The sequence below is a fragment of the Cavia porcellus genome, unplaced genomic scaffold (genome assembly GCF_034190915.1).
Source record: "Cavia porcellus strain 051 isolate PalLab524CR breed Dunkin Hartley unplaced genomic scaffold, mCavPor4.1 scaffold_27, whole genome shotgun sequence".
NCBI lineage: Eukaryota > Metazoa > Chordata > Mammalia > Rodentia > Caviidae > Cavia > Cavia porcellus.
The window spans coordinates 40,031,110-40,048,720 of record NW_026947510.1 but is presented as its reverse complement, the minus strand read 5'-3'; the positions used below and the strand labels follow the sequence as shown (position 1 = coordinate 40,048,720).

General features: G+C 43.1%; 1 protein-coding gene across 1 annotated transcript in view; it reads left to right on the top strand.

Moving 5' to 3' along the window:
* Nucleotides 1–953: 953 nt before the first annotated feature.
* Plbd1 (phospholipase B domain containing 1) overlaps nucleotides 954–17,611 on the top strand; it is a 64,966-nt gene continuing 48,308 nt past the window's right edge. Inside the window, exon 1 of the mRNA XM_013153169.3 lies at nucleotides 954–1,214. Coding sequence (XP_013008623.1) covers nucleotides 1,106–1,214 — 109 coding nt within the window. The 5' untranslated portion in view covers nucleotides 954–1,105. The remainder of the gene's footprint in view (nucleotides 1,215–17,611) is intronic.

Genomic DNA, 17,611 nt, shown 5'->3' with positions numbered 1-17,611 from the left:
AGGGGACAGTTTTCAGGGGAATTAATGGCAATGTATCTTTTACTGTAATGCTTTTTTTTAAAAAAAACTGAACATTTATATATTTTTCTATAACGATTTGTATTTCCCTCTCTAGGAGCGATGCTCTTTATTCCCCATGTCCCCTGCCACCTCAGTTAAGTTTAGAAGAAATGCCAAGGGAAGAGGGCTGGCTGGGTGGTGCCCGTCTCTACCACACTGGAAGCTCTTTTACTATGAACTTCGGGGCTCTGTCCCTGCTTGCCCGTCGCAGGGCACGCACTTATTCGGCTTTGTCCCAGCGGTCCTGAAGGAAAAAATGGGCCCAGGCAGTGCTCACTGAGACACCCTTTGCCTACTTCACAATGTCACCGGGTCACCCTTTGCCAACTTCACAACGTCACCCAAGGCACAATTTTACCTACTTCACAATGCCACTTTGACCCTGCACAGAAATGGAGAGCCCGCACAGAACTGGAGACCCCGCAGTGGGCAGGGGTTATCTAGCTTCAGCTCTGCTGGAATCCATGCCCCTAGGGTGGCCGAGGCCGGTGAAGACAAGCCATCCTGAGAATCCAAAGTTCCCACCTGTAGCACATGGATTTGGATTAAACAGCCTAGAATGCAGCACCTGTGAGGACGTCTCCAAAATATCCAGGCAGTGGAGCTGCGTGTGGGCAAGGTATGCGCTCCAGTGTCCCTCTGGGCGTCTCATCCACCGCCCCCGAGTGGCCATCGGAGAGGCAGAGGCTAGTGGTGCGGCTGTGAGCGAATGCCTGCAAGCCCTGAGCCACCAAAAACTGCTCGAGGGATCCAGGGAGAGAGGCGCGCAGCCTCTGCGTCTCCCAGCAGCGCAGCGCAGGAACTTTCCCAGCCCGGCCCACAGGTTGCTGGAGGGTCAGCCCCAAAGGACCCGCCTTTCCCAGCCTGCGGCCAGCAGGACGAAGGTGGCTCCCAAAGCCAGGTTAGCTTCTGTGCCCCTCGCAGCCCGGATTAGGCAGGGCTCATGAAAGAAGAAAGTTAGGGACGCGCCGACCTCTGGGACGCACACGGAGCACACAGCACACAGCGGTCGCCGCCGGCCCAGCGCGCCCGAGCCCCGCGAGCCATGGCCCTGTGCGGCCCCGGCTGCAGCCCCGGGCTGCCGAAGCCGTCGCCGCTGCTGCTCCTGCCTCTGCTGCTGCCCTTGGCTGCCGCGTGGTCGCCCAGCCCGCCAGGTGAGCAGAGCCGCCCGCGGAGAGGACCCGGGTGGTGGGCGCCGTCGGTCCGCACTCTGCGCGCCCTCGCGCCCTGCCAGAGCCTCACCAGCTCACTCCAGGGCGTCCTGTTTGGGGTGCACTCCAGGATTTCTGCGGGGAGTCTGGCTCAGGGATGGCATTTGAGAAGGGCATATGGGCTGTGTGTTTAAAAAAAAAAAAAAAACTTTCTGCCAACTTAAAAAAGTTTTGGCCAGAGTTTTTGTCAGATCGCTTCTGTACTCCACCAACTCTTCTTGGTCATAGAGCCTAGGTTTGTCCAGAACTTCTAGCCAGTGGACAGCTGAATATATTTATCTAGCTCATAGGAGGTGTGATGATTCTGGCCTGCCAGTTTTGTTTTAAAAAACAAAACCACAACAACAAAAAAAACCCGACAGTGATTTTGGCTTTAAGAAAAAGGATTGCAGCCTAGTATTATCAGAGGTCAGCTTGGTATATACCAGACACTGTGTCACTGTTTTTTCATGTAATGTTCACTGTAATCACAAATAGGATTATAATTCCCACTTAACATATGAGAAGATTAAGATTAGGAGTAAGCAGTACTGTATTTTGCATATAGATAAAATGGCAAGTGAAGACGGCTGGGAAACCGGAGGGCATTTGCTTAATTATTCTTCTCTTGGCAAAACAGGTTTATTCCTGCAATATTTAAATGATATACAGTATGTAACCCTTTGTGGGAAAAGAGAGACTTTGAATATATCAGTGCCATTCCCAGTAAGACTGGGATTGATTGGGAACTGTAGGAACTTGAAAGATTTCAAAAACAAAAATTAATTTAGTTTTATTTCATAATCCCTCTTCTATACTGACCTTGTGCAAGAGTAGGGTGGAGCGAGGGGAGGGTGCCCTGCTCCAGTGTGTGTGGATTCCCTTTAGACCTTCTTTTCAGTCAACAAGTGCCTGCATCATGCATCTAGTTTCTGCTTTGGAAAGATGCACAGTTGTCACTTGTGGGTCTTAATCTTTCCAGTCTGCTCTGCCTCTTGGATCAGAAGTGATGCAGCCAGAGGCTCCTGGACCTTGGTGTAGCCTCACTTTCTCCTCCTCAGCTTGATGAGGGAAGGGTACTTGACACTGCCTTTTAGTCCAAGCAAACTGCTAAATCAGATGTCCCGGGAGAGGCCAGAGTGAGTGCTGGGAAGAAAATGCTTTCGTGTATGATACCAGCTGCAGGCGGTCTTCCTTTTGAATCCTTCTGATCTGTTGAGATTACTTTATGTATGTATTATTGTATGTAGAAAGGGGAGCCTGAAGAATGAGCTAGAGCGAGATCCTGTTTTCCTAAAGAGGGACCGCGGTTTACTTAACAGAACAGTACCCAGGAAGAAAGGCATCTTAAAGTGACTTGTCCAAATGGGAGGCTGCCTCTGAGCCTGGAGAGCCCACTGCAAGGTGGTGCTGGCGACACCTTAAGCAAACGCCCTCTGATTCCAAGGTGACCTGAAGGCTTTACAGGATGGCTGGATGTCCAATGATGTCCACACTGGCTGTTTCAAACAGATGGGTTCTCTGTTGTTCTCCTACTAACCTGTTGTATCACTGCAGCCTTTGGGGTCTTTGTTTTAACGTCAAATAGACTGCCAACAGCTTGAGAGTGGTACTTCCTGCTTACCATGTGTTCTGTGTAATCCAGCTGAGGACTCTGAACTTGGTAGGATCCTGATGAACTCCAAAGGGATTGCATTTTCATCCCCCTGAAACGAATATGCATTTTGTAATATATATTTATTTATATAAAAATAATCTTTTTTAATTTCTAAAGGTCTTTTATAGTCCTTATTCCAGAAATTAACAAATCGCTATGCTTTCATGCCAGCCATATCTTTCAAGCTACTATAGACTTCAGTCACATAAGGTATGATGGAAAAGCTCCGTGTTATTTAGACTTGGTATGTGTGTGTGTGTGTGTGTGTGTGTGTGTGTGCATACATGTGCGTGTGTGTGCCTGTGGGTGTGCGTATGCATGTGTGTGATGGGGTAGGCCCTACGGCTTTGTGCATGCTGATTATGCCCTCTACTGCTAAGCAGCATCCACAGCCCTGCTTGTATAATTTTTCTACATGTGTACAGTGAAGTCAGATCACTGAAGAAAGAGATGGATTGGCTTCCTCAGGACTTATAAAGTGATATGTACCTTAGTAAAACTGGTTCCTAATCTGCCATCAATCTTTTGAGGCTAGACTCCAGAAGTTAAAGTTTTTCCAGAGCTCCAGATCTGATCAGGTCTAAAGAAGCTGACTCATCCTGTACACACCCAAGTCTATTCAGCAGACTTCATTGTTAATTATTCACTAAAAATATAACTGTCAAGTAGTTTGGATATTTGTGTAGGCTGCTTTAGGCACATTTGCACTGAAATCACACCACATAGGGTAGGTAATATCAGGGCTTCTCATGACAATAGGCACCAGACACTTGACCCTGCCAGTGGGGTGTCCCTCCACTGGACAGGCCTTCGTGGAGAGGCTGTGTTGTTCGCCATGTGTCCATGGCTCAAAGTGCCCACTTGAGACTAACACATTCCCTCAAGCGTTTCCTGGTTTAGGAGTCATTCTGTTTCCCCAAAGTCACTTGGCAGACCAATGAGGGTGGCGGGACAAATCTCAGTTTATCCTTTAACCACCAAGGAATTCTTCTTTCTAAAGGCAGAGATTTCCAGTTGCTTTATAGGTTCAGTTTTTATATGGAAGCTCTTCATTCTAGAAAGTGTAGTATTATAGGGAGGCAGCATGGAATTTGAGAGCTAGTCAGGCGTGGTGGTACATGCTTATAATCCCAGGATGAGGCAGGAGGATTGTGAGTTCTAGCCCAGCCCAGAGAATTTAATGGCTTAGTGAGATCACATTTCAAAATAAAAAGAGCTTGGGAGGTAGCTCCCAGTGCAGAGCTACATCTGGGTTCAATCTCCAGTACCAAAAAAAAAAAAAAAAAAAAAAAGAAACAAGAATTCAAACAGCCCCTCCCCTCCCCTGTCAGGACTTAGCTACCCATGTCTGGATCCTGGCTCCAACACTTTGTGACCTTTGGGCAGTTATTTAATCTTGCTATGCCTCAGTTTCTACATCTGAAAAATGGACCTTACAGCATTGCTGTGAGGGACAGTGGCCTGGAATACTGTCCATCTACATAATCCAGGGGCTAGAGTCACTTTTCTCTGGAAATACATGGGTCTCTTGATGAGGGAAACAGGAATGCAGATGGTAATCTGTTCTTCAAAATATTGACTTGTTATGGAAGCATGATGCTTCCTTAACTATGGTTCAATGTTTCAGGAGCTTGGGGTATCTGCCAGCACTGCAGCAAGTGTTTCAGAAAACTGTGAGCAGTGTCCTAAAGTTGCTTTATAATGGACCAACTGAAATCACCTTGCTTACTGTGTCTTTTCTTAAATGTGTTTGTGTTACTGTGTCTGCTTTAGAATTTTCCAGCTCTTCTCTCTCTGAGACCATGTCTTCCTGCAGCTTTTCTCCACTGTTCAGTATTTCAGACCCAGTAGAACTCAGTGTGGGCCAGTGATGTAGCTCAGTGGCAGAACTCTTGCCCAACATGTGCACGTCCTTGGGTTCGATCTCCCGTGCCACAGTAAACAAACAAACAAACAAATAAGCAAAAAGGTCATTGCTCGCCATGAATTTGAACATTTGCTTGTGCCTTCCTTGTACTCATTTACCTTTAAAACTGGACTTTGTTTTCTGGCCCTCCTGAAAGTACAAACCCAGTGGCAAAGCTCTAAATCTTCCTTTGGACAAAAGTCTAATTCTGGATTACAGAACATAAAATTTTTTTCCATACTTCTTTACGGTTGCACAGTCACTTCTTATCTTTTGTTTTTGTTAGATTCCAAATTATAAAACGTTAACTATTTAAGTAGCAAAAGAAAAGAGGTTAGCAGCAGCAGTCACAGAAGAAATAGAGAAAGACTGCAGGCCAGGCTGGCGCAGGTCTGTAATCCCAGCCCTCAAAAGGCTGAGGCAGGTGGATCACTGAGTTTGAGGCAAGCGTGGACTACATAGCAAGACCCCGTCTCAAAAAACCAAACCCCACCCCAATTTTTTTTTAAACTCATAGATTTACTTTCCTCAGCATTTTAAGATTTTTGTGTACTTAAGCTTTGTCTTTTTTAATGGAGTTACAGATGTTTCCATATGTTACATTTCACGATCTTTTAAAAATTCAGCTTAGTTATGCCACTAGAGGATTTATTAATAGTGTCTATACACAGAGTCTTTGTACCACCCCAAAACAGGAATTTGCCTAATATGATAAAATATAAAAAAAAGGCGATGAAAATGTGAGATTTTCGGGGCTGGGGATTTAGCTCAGCGGCATAAGCACCTGCCTTGCAAGCAGGCGTCGTGAGTTCGATCCCTGGTACCAATTAAAAAAAAAAAAATGAGATTTTCGTGTAAAACTTGAAACTGTGTCCACACAGACAGCTGATGTGATGTTACAATCTCCTTAAGGGAAAACAATGAAAGTCTCTTGATTGAGAGATTTGAAAATAGAACAAGTAAATCACTGAATCAGACCAGCTTGCTCTGAAGTTGACCTACCCCCCCTGAAAATACTGTAATCATTACAGCATAAGTTAGTGCTAAGGTATTCAGACCAGCATTATTCTCTCTCTCTTTGCAAGCCTGATATTTCAAAGTCTTAATTCATAATTAGAAATCGAGACTTAGTGTACTATGGACTTGCTACAGGGTTATCACCAGGTGTGACTTTCCCAGCCTGTGGCAAAGTGTGGGATTCAGGTGGCCCCGTGATTGATACAATATCATACCAGGCCATGGGAATGGATCCAGGAAACAATAACATGCCGCCTCTTATTCACAAGGAGTTTGCAGACAAGTTTACTGAACAAAATACACACAATTAATCTAATCAGTGAGCATCGAGCTGAGGACTGAGCTAACAGTACCAAATCAGAGTGAGACACGTTCGACATTCTGTTGCCAGGACTCTGGACAAGAACCCTGCTTGCAGCTGGCAGTGAATAATAGGCACGGTTCAAGGGGATGAAGGCATGGGATCATCCAGATCTCAGCAAATCCCCACTAGTTTTCTGCATTGGTGTCATATTGCTTTGCAACTGTTTTCTAAAGCTCTATGTCTTCCTACTAATCCAGCAAGTCTGTCCTCATGCCTGTGTCTTAGCTGGGCTCCAGGCGCTGTAAGCTGAGGCGGCTCTCCTCGGTCACACTTGACGGCGTCTTGCTTGGCACCTCAGAGCATCCGAGAAGTCAGGATCAGTTAGTACTGGAGCGCATGCAGCCCTGGAAGGGAGAGTTGTACCACTTCACTGATGCGAGCCGAGAGCAAGCAGGGGCACGCTCCCTCTTCTGCCCTTGGGATGGATGCTTGGGAAGCCCATTCCGTGCACCAAAATGGTCAGTCCCCAAGGTCCACCAGGGAGACCCTTGCTGGCAGTCCTTATTTCCTCTTTCCTCGTACAGCCACTCACTCCTGGTCACTGAGAGCACATTTCAAAACCTCTCCCTCTCAGCAAGAGAATTAGGCTTCGATCTCTGGAAACAGCCACACTGAAACGCCTATTACAATTTTGTCACCTGGAGATTAATTCATAAATCAGCTATTGTTTAGTGCATTGAAGAGTAGCAATACTGAGGCCTTTCAAGACGGGAAGTAGGATGAATGCCAAGGTGCCCAAAGAGAAATGTTCAATGCCCACTCAGGGACCACAAAAGGGAAGCAATTCAACCATCAGATTTGGTAAACTGGGCATGGTGGCACACGCTTGTAATCTCAATATTTCAAAGACCGAGGCAGGAGAATTCCTGTAAATTTGAGGCCAACCTGCATAATATAGTGAGTTCCAGGCCAGCATGAACTACATAGTGTGACTCTATCTCAAAAAACCAAAACAAACAAACAAAAAAACAGAACAAGTGAGCTAGAAGCTAAAGCCAATCTGGAGAGCTTACATTTTGTTGACATGTTTTTCTGTTTTTCTCTCGACATATTCTTCCCGCGGTCTCACATTTCCTTTTCTTTTTCTCTCCCTAGCTTATTGAATATATTTGGCCCCCACTTATTACTTAGAGTAGAAAACTGCTTACGTTAAGTCCTTGATTTAGGAACGTTCAAATTACAAACAAATCGCAGAAGTGGCTCGTGAGTCTGCAGACAGTGCCACAGTGCCACAGTACTCAGGGCTCAGGGCTCAGTGCCACAGTGCCACAGTGCTCAGTGCTCAGGGCTCAGTGCCCAGTCAGAGCCCAGGGTGTCCAGAAGCAAGAGGACAAGCTTGACGTTGTGTATTTGTGTCAGGGGCACCTACGACTTACTTTGTTACACTTACAAACGAATTCAATTCATGAACAGTCTCCCTGAAAGGAACTTGTTCATAAATTGGGTAGTACTGTTTGTTTATTTATTTATTTTATTTCATTTTCTTTTTGATGGTCCTGGGGATTGAACTCAGGGCCTTGTGCATGCGAGGCAAGCTCTCCGCCACTGGGCTCCATCCCCAGCCCTGTACTCTTGTTTTTCTTCAGTACTGGGAATTCTGAACCCAGGGCCTGATTGGCCCTTTTTTAATTTTGAAACAAGGTTATGCTAAGCTGCCAGGTTGCCCATGTTAGGCTCAAACTTGCTATCCTCCTGCCTCTTCCTCCCAGAGTTCCGGGGTTAGGCATGCGTCACCATGCCTCATTGCTTCCTTCCTTCCCTCCCGCCTTCCCTCCTTCCTTTGTTTCTTCTTTCTTTCTTTCTTTCTTTTTTTTTTTTTTCAGTCCTGAGATGGAATCTTGTGTCTCATGAATGCTAGGCAAGTGCTCTACCACTAAGTTACATCTCCAGCCCAAAAGACTATTATCTTCACAGAGTGAGGTGCTAGGAAAGTCACGTTCAAAATATGAAAGAGATTTACATAAGCCACGTATAGCTATTATGCAAATTCTGTCTAAGACAGGGTTAGGAAATTTCTTCACCCAAAAACATCGTATATTTGTGTCAATTTGGGGGAAATGTTAAAATACACAAACCAATACAAGAAATTTAATTTGAGGGTTTAGGTTTTACCAAGAGACCAGTAGGAAAAATGATGGGAGTCTTCCATCCCTACAGAAGTAAAGGACATTTTTTTTTTATCTTTTTGAGACAGGGTTTCACTATGCAGTTCAAGCTGGCCTTGAGCTCACATTGTAGCTCAGGCTGGTCTCAAACTTGCTGTGATCCTCCTGTCTCAGCCTTCTGAGTGCTGGGATTACAGGCATGCCCACTAAACCCTGATTATTGAGAGTTTTTATAATAAATTAACACTTATTCACTCAACAAATATTTATCAAGTTTATTGTTTTTGAGGACATCACTGTTAAAAATGTAAAAGTCAGTTCATTTGCACAACTCTAAAAAGCATATCATCACATGGCACTTGCTCCTTCAAGACAAATGGGAGCCCAGAGAGAGTCTGAACTAGCCACAGGCCTCTTACCCAAGCTTGCAGACAAAGCCACATGAGTTTTAGATCAACTTCTGTGAGTGAATGTTCTGATAAACCTGGCTTTCACTGAATGAACACACACAATTAAACTAGACTCGTCAAAGCGAACTCACTTTCTCAAGCATGGTGCGCGCTGGTAATAGTTCAGCAGCCCCAGGCACTGCCTTCACAGAGCTGTATAAAACAAGATTGGATCGGAGATGAATGTAATATTTTCCTCCCTTCTCATTCTCTCACCATCTTCCTCTCCACATGGAGATGCTTTTAAAAAGTAGATTAGTATGATGTCTTCATCTATCGAAAGATTTAAGCAAATCAGGAAGTAGCATGGACACTAGGGAAACCAGAAAGTTGATGTATGGAGAATACGTTCTGGGGCAGAGGACATTCTGTATGAGCACAGCGAAAAAGTAACATTTTGGTTCAATTCTCAAAAGCATGTGCTAAGCTGTTTGCAGGAAAATTCGAGTCACTGAGTCTGTTAAGACTGGGTCAGAGTTTCTTCATGCATGAAGGTGCACATGGCAAAAATGCACACATTTGCGGAAGTGTGTTTCCGTGGTCAGGAAAAGGCAGGACCAGTGAGAGCGCAGCGTGAAACTTAGCTTGTCCTGAGGGCGACCCAGCGTGTGCAGCAAAGAGAAGGCAGGCAGAGCCCAGGCGCTCGAAATGAGAAATGCCGGAGTTTCGGAGAAAGAGGCAAAGCTAAAATCGAATGTTGAGGGTGCCTCCTCCTCTTCCTCTTTTCTTTCCCGGTTCCTGTTTACGACTCCTCCCCTGCCGCAGCTCTTTGTGGCTTCTTGTTAGTTGTCAGTGAGGCTTCCTGGTCTCCTCGCAGAGCGCCCTGCAGATGAAGGGGGAAGGGAGGGTGTGGGAAAAGCTGGGGAAGGGCCCCGGCTGTGGCAACAGGGGATAGAAATAACTGGGAAAAAATACTTACTGTATTTGGAAAGAGAAGGAGAGAAGTTTTTAATGGAAGCTGCCCATAACTGCCAAATAATGAGTGGTTGCCTTCATTAGCAATTAGACAGTTTTTGTCACAAGGAGTTTACAGACAAAAGTTTCACTTCCACTTGACCTTTCTTCAGGAAAGGCTTCAGTATGGTCACAGTTTTCCTGAGTAAATTGCCTTAGTCCTACCCGAGAATCAGTCAGGATTAGTGTCTGGGCTTGATCAGGTCGCAGCCTCTCATCTGGCCCCTCTGGGCCACATACATGATGATCTATTATTAAGGTGCACTTTCAGTGCTTATGTGATAAATCTGTGCATTAAAAAAATAAAATGTTGACTCCATATTGAATGTTGCCAACAGATGCCCTGTGTAAATATTTAATAGATCTTTCCAACCTGCCGACCACTAAAAACTCTGTATGTATAAAACTCAACTTGGATTCCATCCCAGACTTTTTTTCCATCTGCCTCATTTCTTGGTGAGTGATGCAGTGTTCACCACAGAGCCTTAGCCTGGAACCTGAATCAGTCTGGCCTCCTCCTACTTTTTTGATTACTGACCCAAATGTAATGCTTTTCTTTACTTGGAACAGATTAGCAGTGGTTTCTCAGGCAGAGAAAAAATACACCATATGCCGTTTGCTTTCTCTGCCTCTTATTTCCTTTCTCTTTCTCTTTTCCTTCCTCCGTGTTCTTTCTTTTCACAATTATTGAGGACCTGTTATACTAAGTATGGAGGAAACTCTGGCTTCGAGGAGTTCTCAGTCTCAGGGAGCAAGACGGACATGTAAGTTACAGGGCAGCAGGACAGGTGCAATGATGTGCATGCATCCAAGCCACATCGAGCTTGTCGAGAAACTGCTGCTGCTTCCTGAGCCCTAAGAATCAGTCTTGCAATTGCTAGGTGGCTAATGAAAGAGAAACTCTCAGGCAGGAGAAATAGCACGTGCAAGGCAAAGGTGCTGGCTCAGCTCTTGGCAGATTGGAGAGCTGCATGAAACAGTTTCAGGATCGCAAAGTGTTTGAGACAGTGGTGATGGAGCCGAATAGGCACACAGAAACCAGGACATGGAGACCAAAAGGGGAAACTGACCAAAAGGATAAAGAGTACTAATTTATTATTTATTATTTATTATTTTAAAGAGGATAAGACCAAGGAAAATAAAACAGAATAAAGCCAATCAAAATAAACCAGTATAAGTGATGCAGGACTTCAAAATCTTACAAAGTCAGCAATAGGTACCGTAATACCTTTTATTGTCTTCAAGATATCTGCAGATACCTTTGGACATAAGAAAAATAGAACAGAACAGAATAGAGTAGGAACAATAAAAAGAAAACAATGAATGCAATAAAGGACTTCAAAATAAACTAACAGTAAATCCAAAATGGCTACCATAATGTGTCTTGTTATCTTCTAAATACCTGCTTATGTCATCAGATTTAACATAATGAACAAAACAAAAAAGAATAAAACCCAGCTCAAGAAAACAATGAAAATGATCTGGTTTCCAGGCAGGGTCACCTCCTGGTGACCCCTTTTCTCTCCCCACAGTCCACAAGTGGCACTGACTCATGGAAAGAGGCTTGGCTCTGGCTGTCCCCACTTGGCAGTATGATACTGATTTCCAGGCAGGGATCACTTCCTTGTGGGGACTGGTTCTCGCCCCAAAGAGTACTATTTTACATGAAATTAGACACTGAAGGTTTTTAATAGGCAAGCTAACAAAATTAGTCTGTATGGCAGAAGACTAACCCTGGCAGACAATGAAGAGTGGGTTAAAGGTCAGAGGAAGTGAGATAAAAAGCCCAAAGGCAGATTGCGACGCCTAATCTGGCACAGACATGAACAGTAGGGACAGCACTTGAGGTGGTTTTGATTGGACGTGTGCTATGGGAGTGAAGGGGAGAGAGAGAACAAAACAGATGAGGTTTCCAGGTGAAGGAGGTGGTGGATCAAAAATATTCAAACCAAGTAACTACATCTGTTGCCAACATGTAAGACTTCTGTCTTGTATTGCTTAAACATAACAGTGTAACTGCTAAGGCACTTGCATTGCATTAGGATAGGAGGAGCTCTCTAGAGATGATTCAAAGCAGTGATCTGCCATGTTTTTAACACTCAGGACTGGTTTAATGATAGACATCTTTTTCACAGACGGGATGTAGGGAAAGTGGCATTGGGATGATTCAAGCACATTGCATTCAGTGTGCATTTTATTTCTGTCATTATTGAATTGTAATGTATAATGAAATAGTTATACAACTCACCTTATGCAGAGTTATAGAGTAATTCTGCAGTTGTGTGTTGGTTGGCAACATAAATGAACAAAACAGAACCACACACATCTTCCTGGAAAAATATATTGCACAATAAAAGAGCACTTTTGGACTTCTGGGTAGATGGCAGAGTGGTGAGCAGCAGAGAAATAGCTTGTCTGAGACTCTGGAATACAGTACGTGAGGAAGAAAAGGAGGAAAGTGGGTCCCAGGGTTCCAGCAAGGATGGCCGAGTGAAAATTGAAGCGCACGGGGAGAGCAAAGAGAGAGACTGCAGTGAAAAAGGAGATGTCAATCAGTGCTTCCTCCCTGAGCACTGACTCCCTGAGGGGCGCTCAAATCCACAGATGCACGGTGACTACTAGAGACCCAGAGGTCTCCATGGAGAAATGCACCAGTGGAACCGAGCGCTGGGTACAGTGGACTACAGTGATTGATGAGTTATTCAGTTCAGATGTCCCCCAGAAGAGGGTGACAGACTGGTAGCCACCTTGGAGAGAGACCGACTGAGCTCAACACTCAGAGCAGCTGTGGGCTCATCTAGTGGCTGGCATTGTCCGGGCAAGGTGGAGCTGGGTTCAAGAAAGCAGGAAGTCGAGGAGCCAAGTTCAAACCAGCAAGGAGCTGAGTTCAAGCTGGCAGCAGTGTCGTGTGCTGAGTGACTTGGCTTCTAGCCTCACAGCCAGCAGCCGGTCTGAACCTCAGTGGCACTAAAGGTGCGGGTTTTGGGGGATTACCTACTCCTCTGCCATTAATCTATAACTGGTTTGATGGGACTAATTAACATGGATCTGGATCCTCTCTGTCCACTTGTCTACCAGTGACAGCAGAGACACACCTTGAAATGGACAGTTTTTTTCTTATTTTCTTTTTTCCCTTGTTTTTGTGATTTTGTTTTCTTTTTTCTTGATTATTTGTTCTTGTTTCTGTCTGAGCATGAACGTTGTTTCTAGCCTTTTTGTTCTTACTCTCTTGTTCTCGTTTTTCTTTCTTCCTTCTTTCTCTCCTGTCTCCTTCACTTGCTTCTCAGTGTTTACATAATTTTCCTTTGTCTTCTAGCCTTGTTTCTATCTCTTCTTCTTCTGTTCCTCTACATGCCCCCTAACCTGTTTTTAATTTTCTCCCTGAAGATCAAATTGACATACTGAGGAAATATTTACTTTATTCAATTTTCTGGTTTGTTTTAGATTTTGCTTATATACCCACAAATCTATTTAATGTGGTTAAAGGTGGCAAATTAATAGTGATCACAGTTTGCCATTTTTTACACTGTGTTTGATGCCATTGTTGTTGCTAACTGTACTACTTTAACCAAGGCTATGTAATCATTCTAGTCAGTTGTTGTTCCTGATAGGTCAAGACTGAGACTGCCTAAGCATCCTAGAAGATACTATAGGCCAGTGCCAAACAATAAGGAGGTCGGTCAAATAGTCAGCTGTGTCACAACTCCAATAAATTGAAGAGGTAGGATCTTGCAACAGACTCAAACTCCAAAGTCCAACTATACCTGGAAGACTTTTCTGAGAAGTAGCTATTTCCTAAGGGTTCTAAATACTATCAATAAAGCTACTTCCTATAAACAATTTATAAGCATCAACCAGGAATTAAACTTACAAAATAAAAGGAAATAGGAAAACACTTAGCAAATGCAACCCCAGACTTTCAGCTCATCAAAGGCAAACCAGAGGAAAACCCAGCCAGAAAAGAGAACTACAGGCCAATCTCCGTAATGAGCATAGATGCAAAACTCCTCAGTAAGATACTGACATAGATAATGCAGCAAATCAAGAAGATTATACATCATGACCTACTAAGATTCATGCCAGAAATGCATGGCATGGTTGAACGTATACAAATCAACATATAAACATAATATATTACGTTTTATATTAACATATTAACAGCCAGGAACAAAAACAATATGATCATCTCAACAGATGCAGAAAAAACATTTGACGAAGTCCAACACCCATTCATGGTAGAAACCCTACATAAAACTAAAATAGATGATCTTTATCACAATCTGATTAAAGCCATCTATGACAAACCAATAGCCAATATCATACTAAATGGACAAAACCTGAAAACTTTAACTCTAAAATCACACACACACACACACACACACACACACAACCAAGGGCTAGGGATATAGCTCAGCAGCATAAGTGCCTGCCTGGCAAGCACAAGGTCATGAGTTCAATCCCTGGTGCCCTCCCCCCAAAAAACAAGGACATTCACTGCCACAACTCAGATATTCACTATATTTCTGGAAACATTAGTCAGAGCAATTAGACAAAGTGAAAGAAATAAAATGATAAGGACAGAAACAGAAGTTAAGTTACCATTATTTTTGGATGACATGATACTCTACATAGAAGAACCCCGGGTTTAAAGACCCAGTCCAAAAATGGTCATCTGAAATGAACAGATACTTCTCAGATGAAGAAGTAGAAATGGTAAATAAATATATTTAAAAAGTCCAACATTAGTGGTAATTGAAGAGATAGAAATTAAAACAATACTGTGATTCCAGAAAGAATGGCTAGTATCAAGAAACCAATCCTTAAAAAGTAATAGCATGGATGTGGGAAAAAAGGAACCCTTCTCTTACTGTTAGTGTGAGTGTAGACTGGTGCAACCACTGTGGAAATCAGTGTGGAGATTCCTCGAAAAACTAAAACTAGAGATTCCATCTGACCCAGCTATTCTTCTTCTTGATATCTTCCCAAAAGAATTAAAAGCATCAGGGCTGAGGGTTTAGCTCAGCAGCATAAGCGCCTGCCTTGCAAGCAGGCAGTTATGAGTTCAATCCCTGGTACTGATAAAAATGAAAAAGACAAAAAAAAAAAAAAAAAAGAATTAAAAGCATCGTATCATAGTGATATATGCACACCCATGTTTATATATGTACAGTTTGTAATAGCTAAATCTGAGAAACAGCCCAAATGCCCATCAATTAATGAATGGATAAAGAAGATGTGATTTTCTTATATAATGGAATACTATTGTATCAAGAAGGATAAGCTTGAGACATTTCTAAGTAAATGAATTGCACCTTGAGACCGTACTCTTTTTTTGTTTGTTTGTTTGTTTTTCATTTTAAAGAGGATAAAGAAAATAAAACCAATCAAAACAAGCCAGTGTAAGTGATACAGGACTTAAAAACAGTATGAAATCAACAATAGTTACCATAATGCCTCCTGTTGTCTTCAAAATAGCTGCAGATACCTTCAGACATAGTGAAAAATCAAACAGAACAAAACAGAATAGAACCAATAAAAACAAAACAGTGAATGCAATAAAAGACTTCAAAACAAGACAATAGTAAATCCAAAATGGCTACCATAATATGTCTTGCTGTCTTTGAAATAGCTGCTCAGGCGATCAGATATAACAAAATCAAATACAACAAAACAGAACAAAACCCCACTTAGTAAAACAATGAAAATGATACAGAACTTCAAAACAAGATAATAAGGAATTAACAATGGCTACCACCTTCAGAAGGAGATTCCCCTAGATGCCACACTGAGTACCACTATCTTCTGAATAGATGATCAAACCACAGGCCCTAGACCTGCAATGTTAGTGAAACACTAAAGCACCACAGGCATCCAATTGCATTTCGCCTCGATAGCTGTCATCACAGTCTATGATTCTCTAGATCAGCTGGTTGCTTATGGGGTGGGAAGGGGATTGGATCTTCTTGTTTGCCAGCCCACATGCCAGAAGGGCTGGGGTCTGGCTGTCCCCGCGCTGGTGGAAGCCTGCACATGGCCCTGGTTCGCAGGGAGGGCTTGCTTCTTAGTGAATCCTTGTTCTCTTCCACCCGAAATCCGCGAATGGCACTGACTCATGGGGAAAGGCTTGGGTCTGGTTGTCCCCCGACCAGTGGCAGCCCAGAGCCCATACTCTTAAGTGAAATAAATTCTCACATGTGTTTAAATATCACATTATTTGTCTATTGTGGAAGATCAAAAGCGTAAATAAGGACCAAAATGTAGAGTAGATACTGCGAAGTAGAAAATGTTCAAATGAGGGAAACAAAGGAAGGGAGAGGGAGAAAGGACAGAATGACAAGAAAAATAAAGAGAATAAAAGGGGACAAATGAAAACAGTGGGATCCTTGAACTTGTTTCCCTGCAACTTGACGGTCCCATATGGGGGTCAAAAGAGACAGTGGCACCCAGAGTGTGCTGTTTATGTCCCATCTGCTCCGTAATCTTGTTAAGTCAGTTCACCTAGTTTATTCATAAATGGGTCATGGATCCATTTTCCCCACTCGGGTCTTTTGTGGTTGTGAAGTAATGTTCAGACTTCTTTTTTGAAAGCTAAGACAGGTGACCATGCACCAGCTGAGTAAAAGAAGTCCCTGGGCCAGTCTCTTTCAGAATCTCTGCTGCTGTCTGAAATGTGGAAAACCCCAGTCTTAGTTCATTGCCCCGTAATTCCAGTTTGGCTTTGAATGCATCCACTTTATCTGCTGACTTGAATATAACTGTCATTCTCCTCTGAAGGTACAAGTTGAGTTTGTTGAATGGTTGGGTGTGTCACATGAATAAGAAAGTTTGGTGATCCATTTAGTGTCACTGATATATATCACCAGTAATGGCTATTTTCTAAAAGAAATTTCTAAAGTGTCTCTCAGAACTCAGAAACTCTGGCCAGTGGTACACTTTAGCAAGCCCTCCCACTTCTTGCCTATAAGAGAAGCTATGTGTGCTTGGCTTCCATCTGCACACAGAGCCTTGTAGACATACGTGAGTTAAGGGCATATTCTTTTAATGTAGTTGATAATTTTTAATCATACCCTGCAAAACATTAAGTGTAGGTAACATTTCTCAGCTAGCTAACTTTTCTTTATGAATGACACAGTGCACAAACTCACATTCAGAAGTGACTTCTTTAATCTGAGTAGTGAACCTGGAAAGCCATCCATTCACGGCAACTGCTCTGTCTGTGTCTGCACTGACCCGGAATGACCAACTCAGTTTTCACATGTGATCATTCAAAGATTTGAGTAGTTCTGCAGCAGTGCGTGGGTGTGTGACAAAAGTGCACGTGACATATCCTCATGTACAGCCTCCTAAAAAATATATCACACAAAAATAAGCATCATTGCCTTCTTGTCAGCATTGGCAAACTCTTTAACTTGGATTTTATGGCACAGTGATTCATTAAATCCCTGTAATACCTCAATAACCTCTGCTTTTTCATTCATTCATCCAGTTATAATGCTGACTGAAAGCAGAATTTGTGCTACTTTTGAATGTAGCTTCTCCTAAAAATTCACAATAAATGTCCTTAGCACTGGCAAGATAAACTCTTCATTAGTGATGAAGGGCTTCTTAACTTCAGTCATGTGGTTTGTGACTAAGACTGATATTCTCAGTGCAGACACTTTGATGAAGCAGTGACCTTTGATAATTGCTCTTTTTGTGTGTGTGTTCACTTTATTTTCTTTTGAAAAATTCCAAGGTTTGTATTTTGATGCAAAGTTCTGGGATGTCATGTGGCACAGCAGTTTTAAAGGATTCTGGACCTCACTAGATGGCCAGTTACCACATAGTATACAAAGTGGCTTGGAGAATGTGAATCATCTGTTGCAATGAACCTGTAATTTACATGGGACTCTTGCAGCTTTCAAATGCA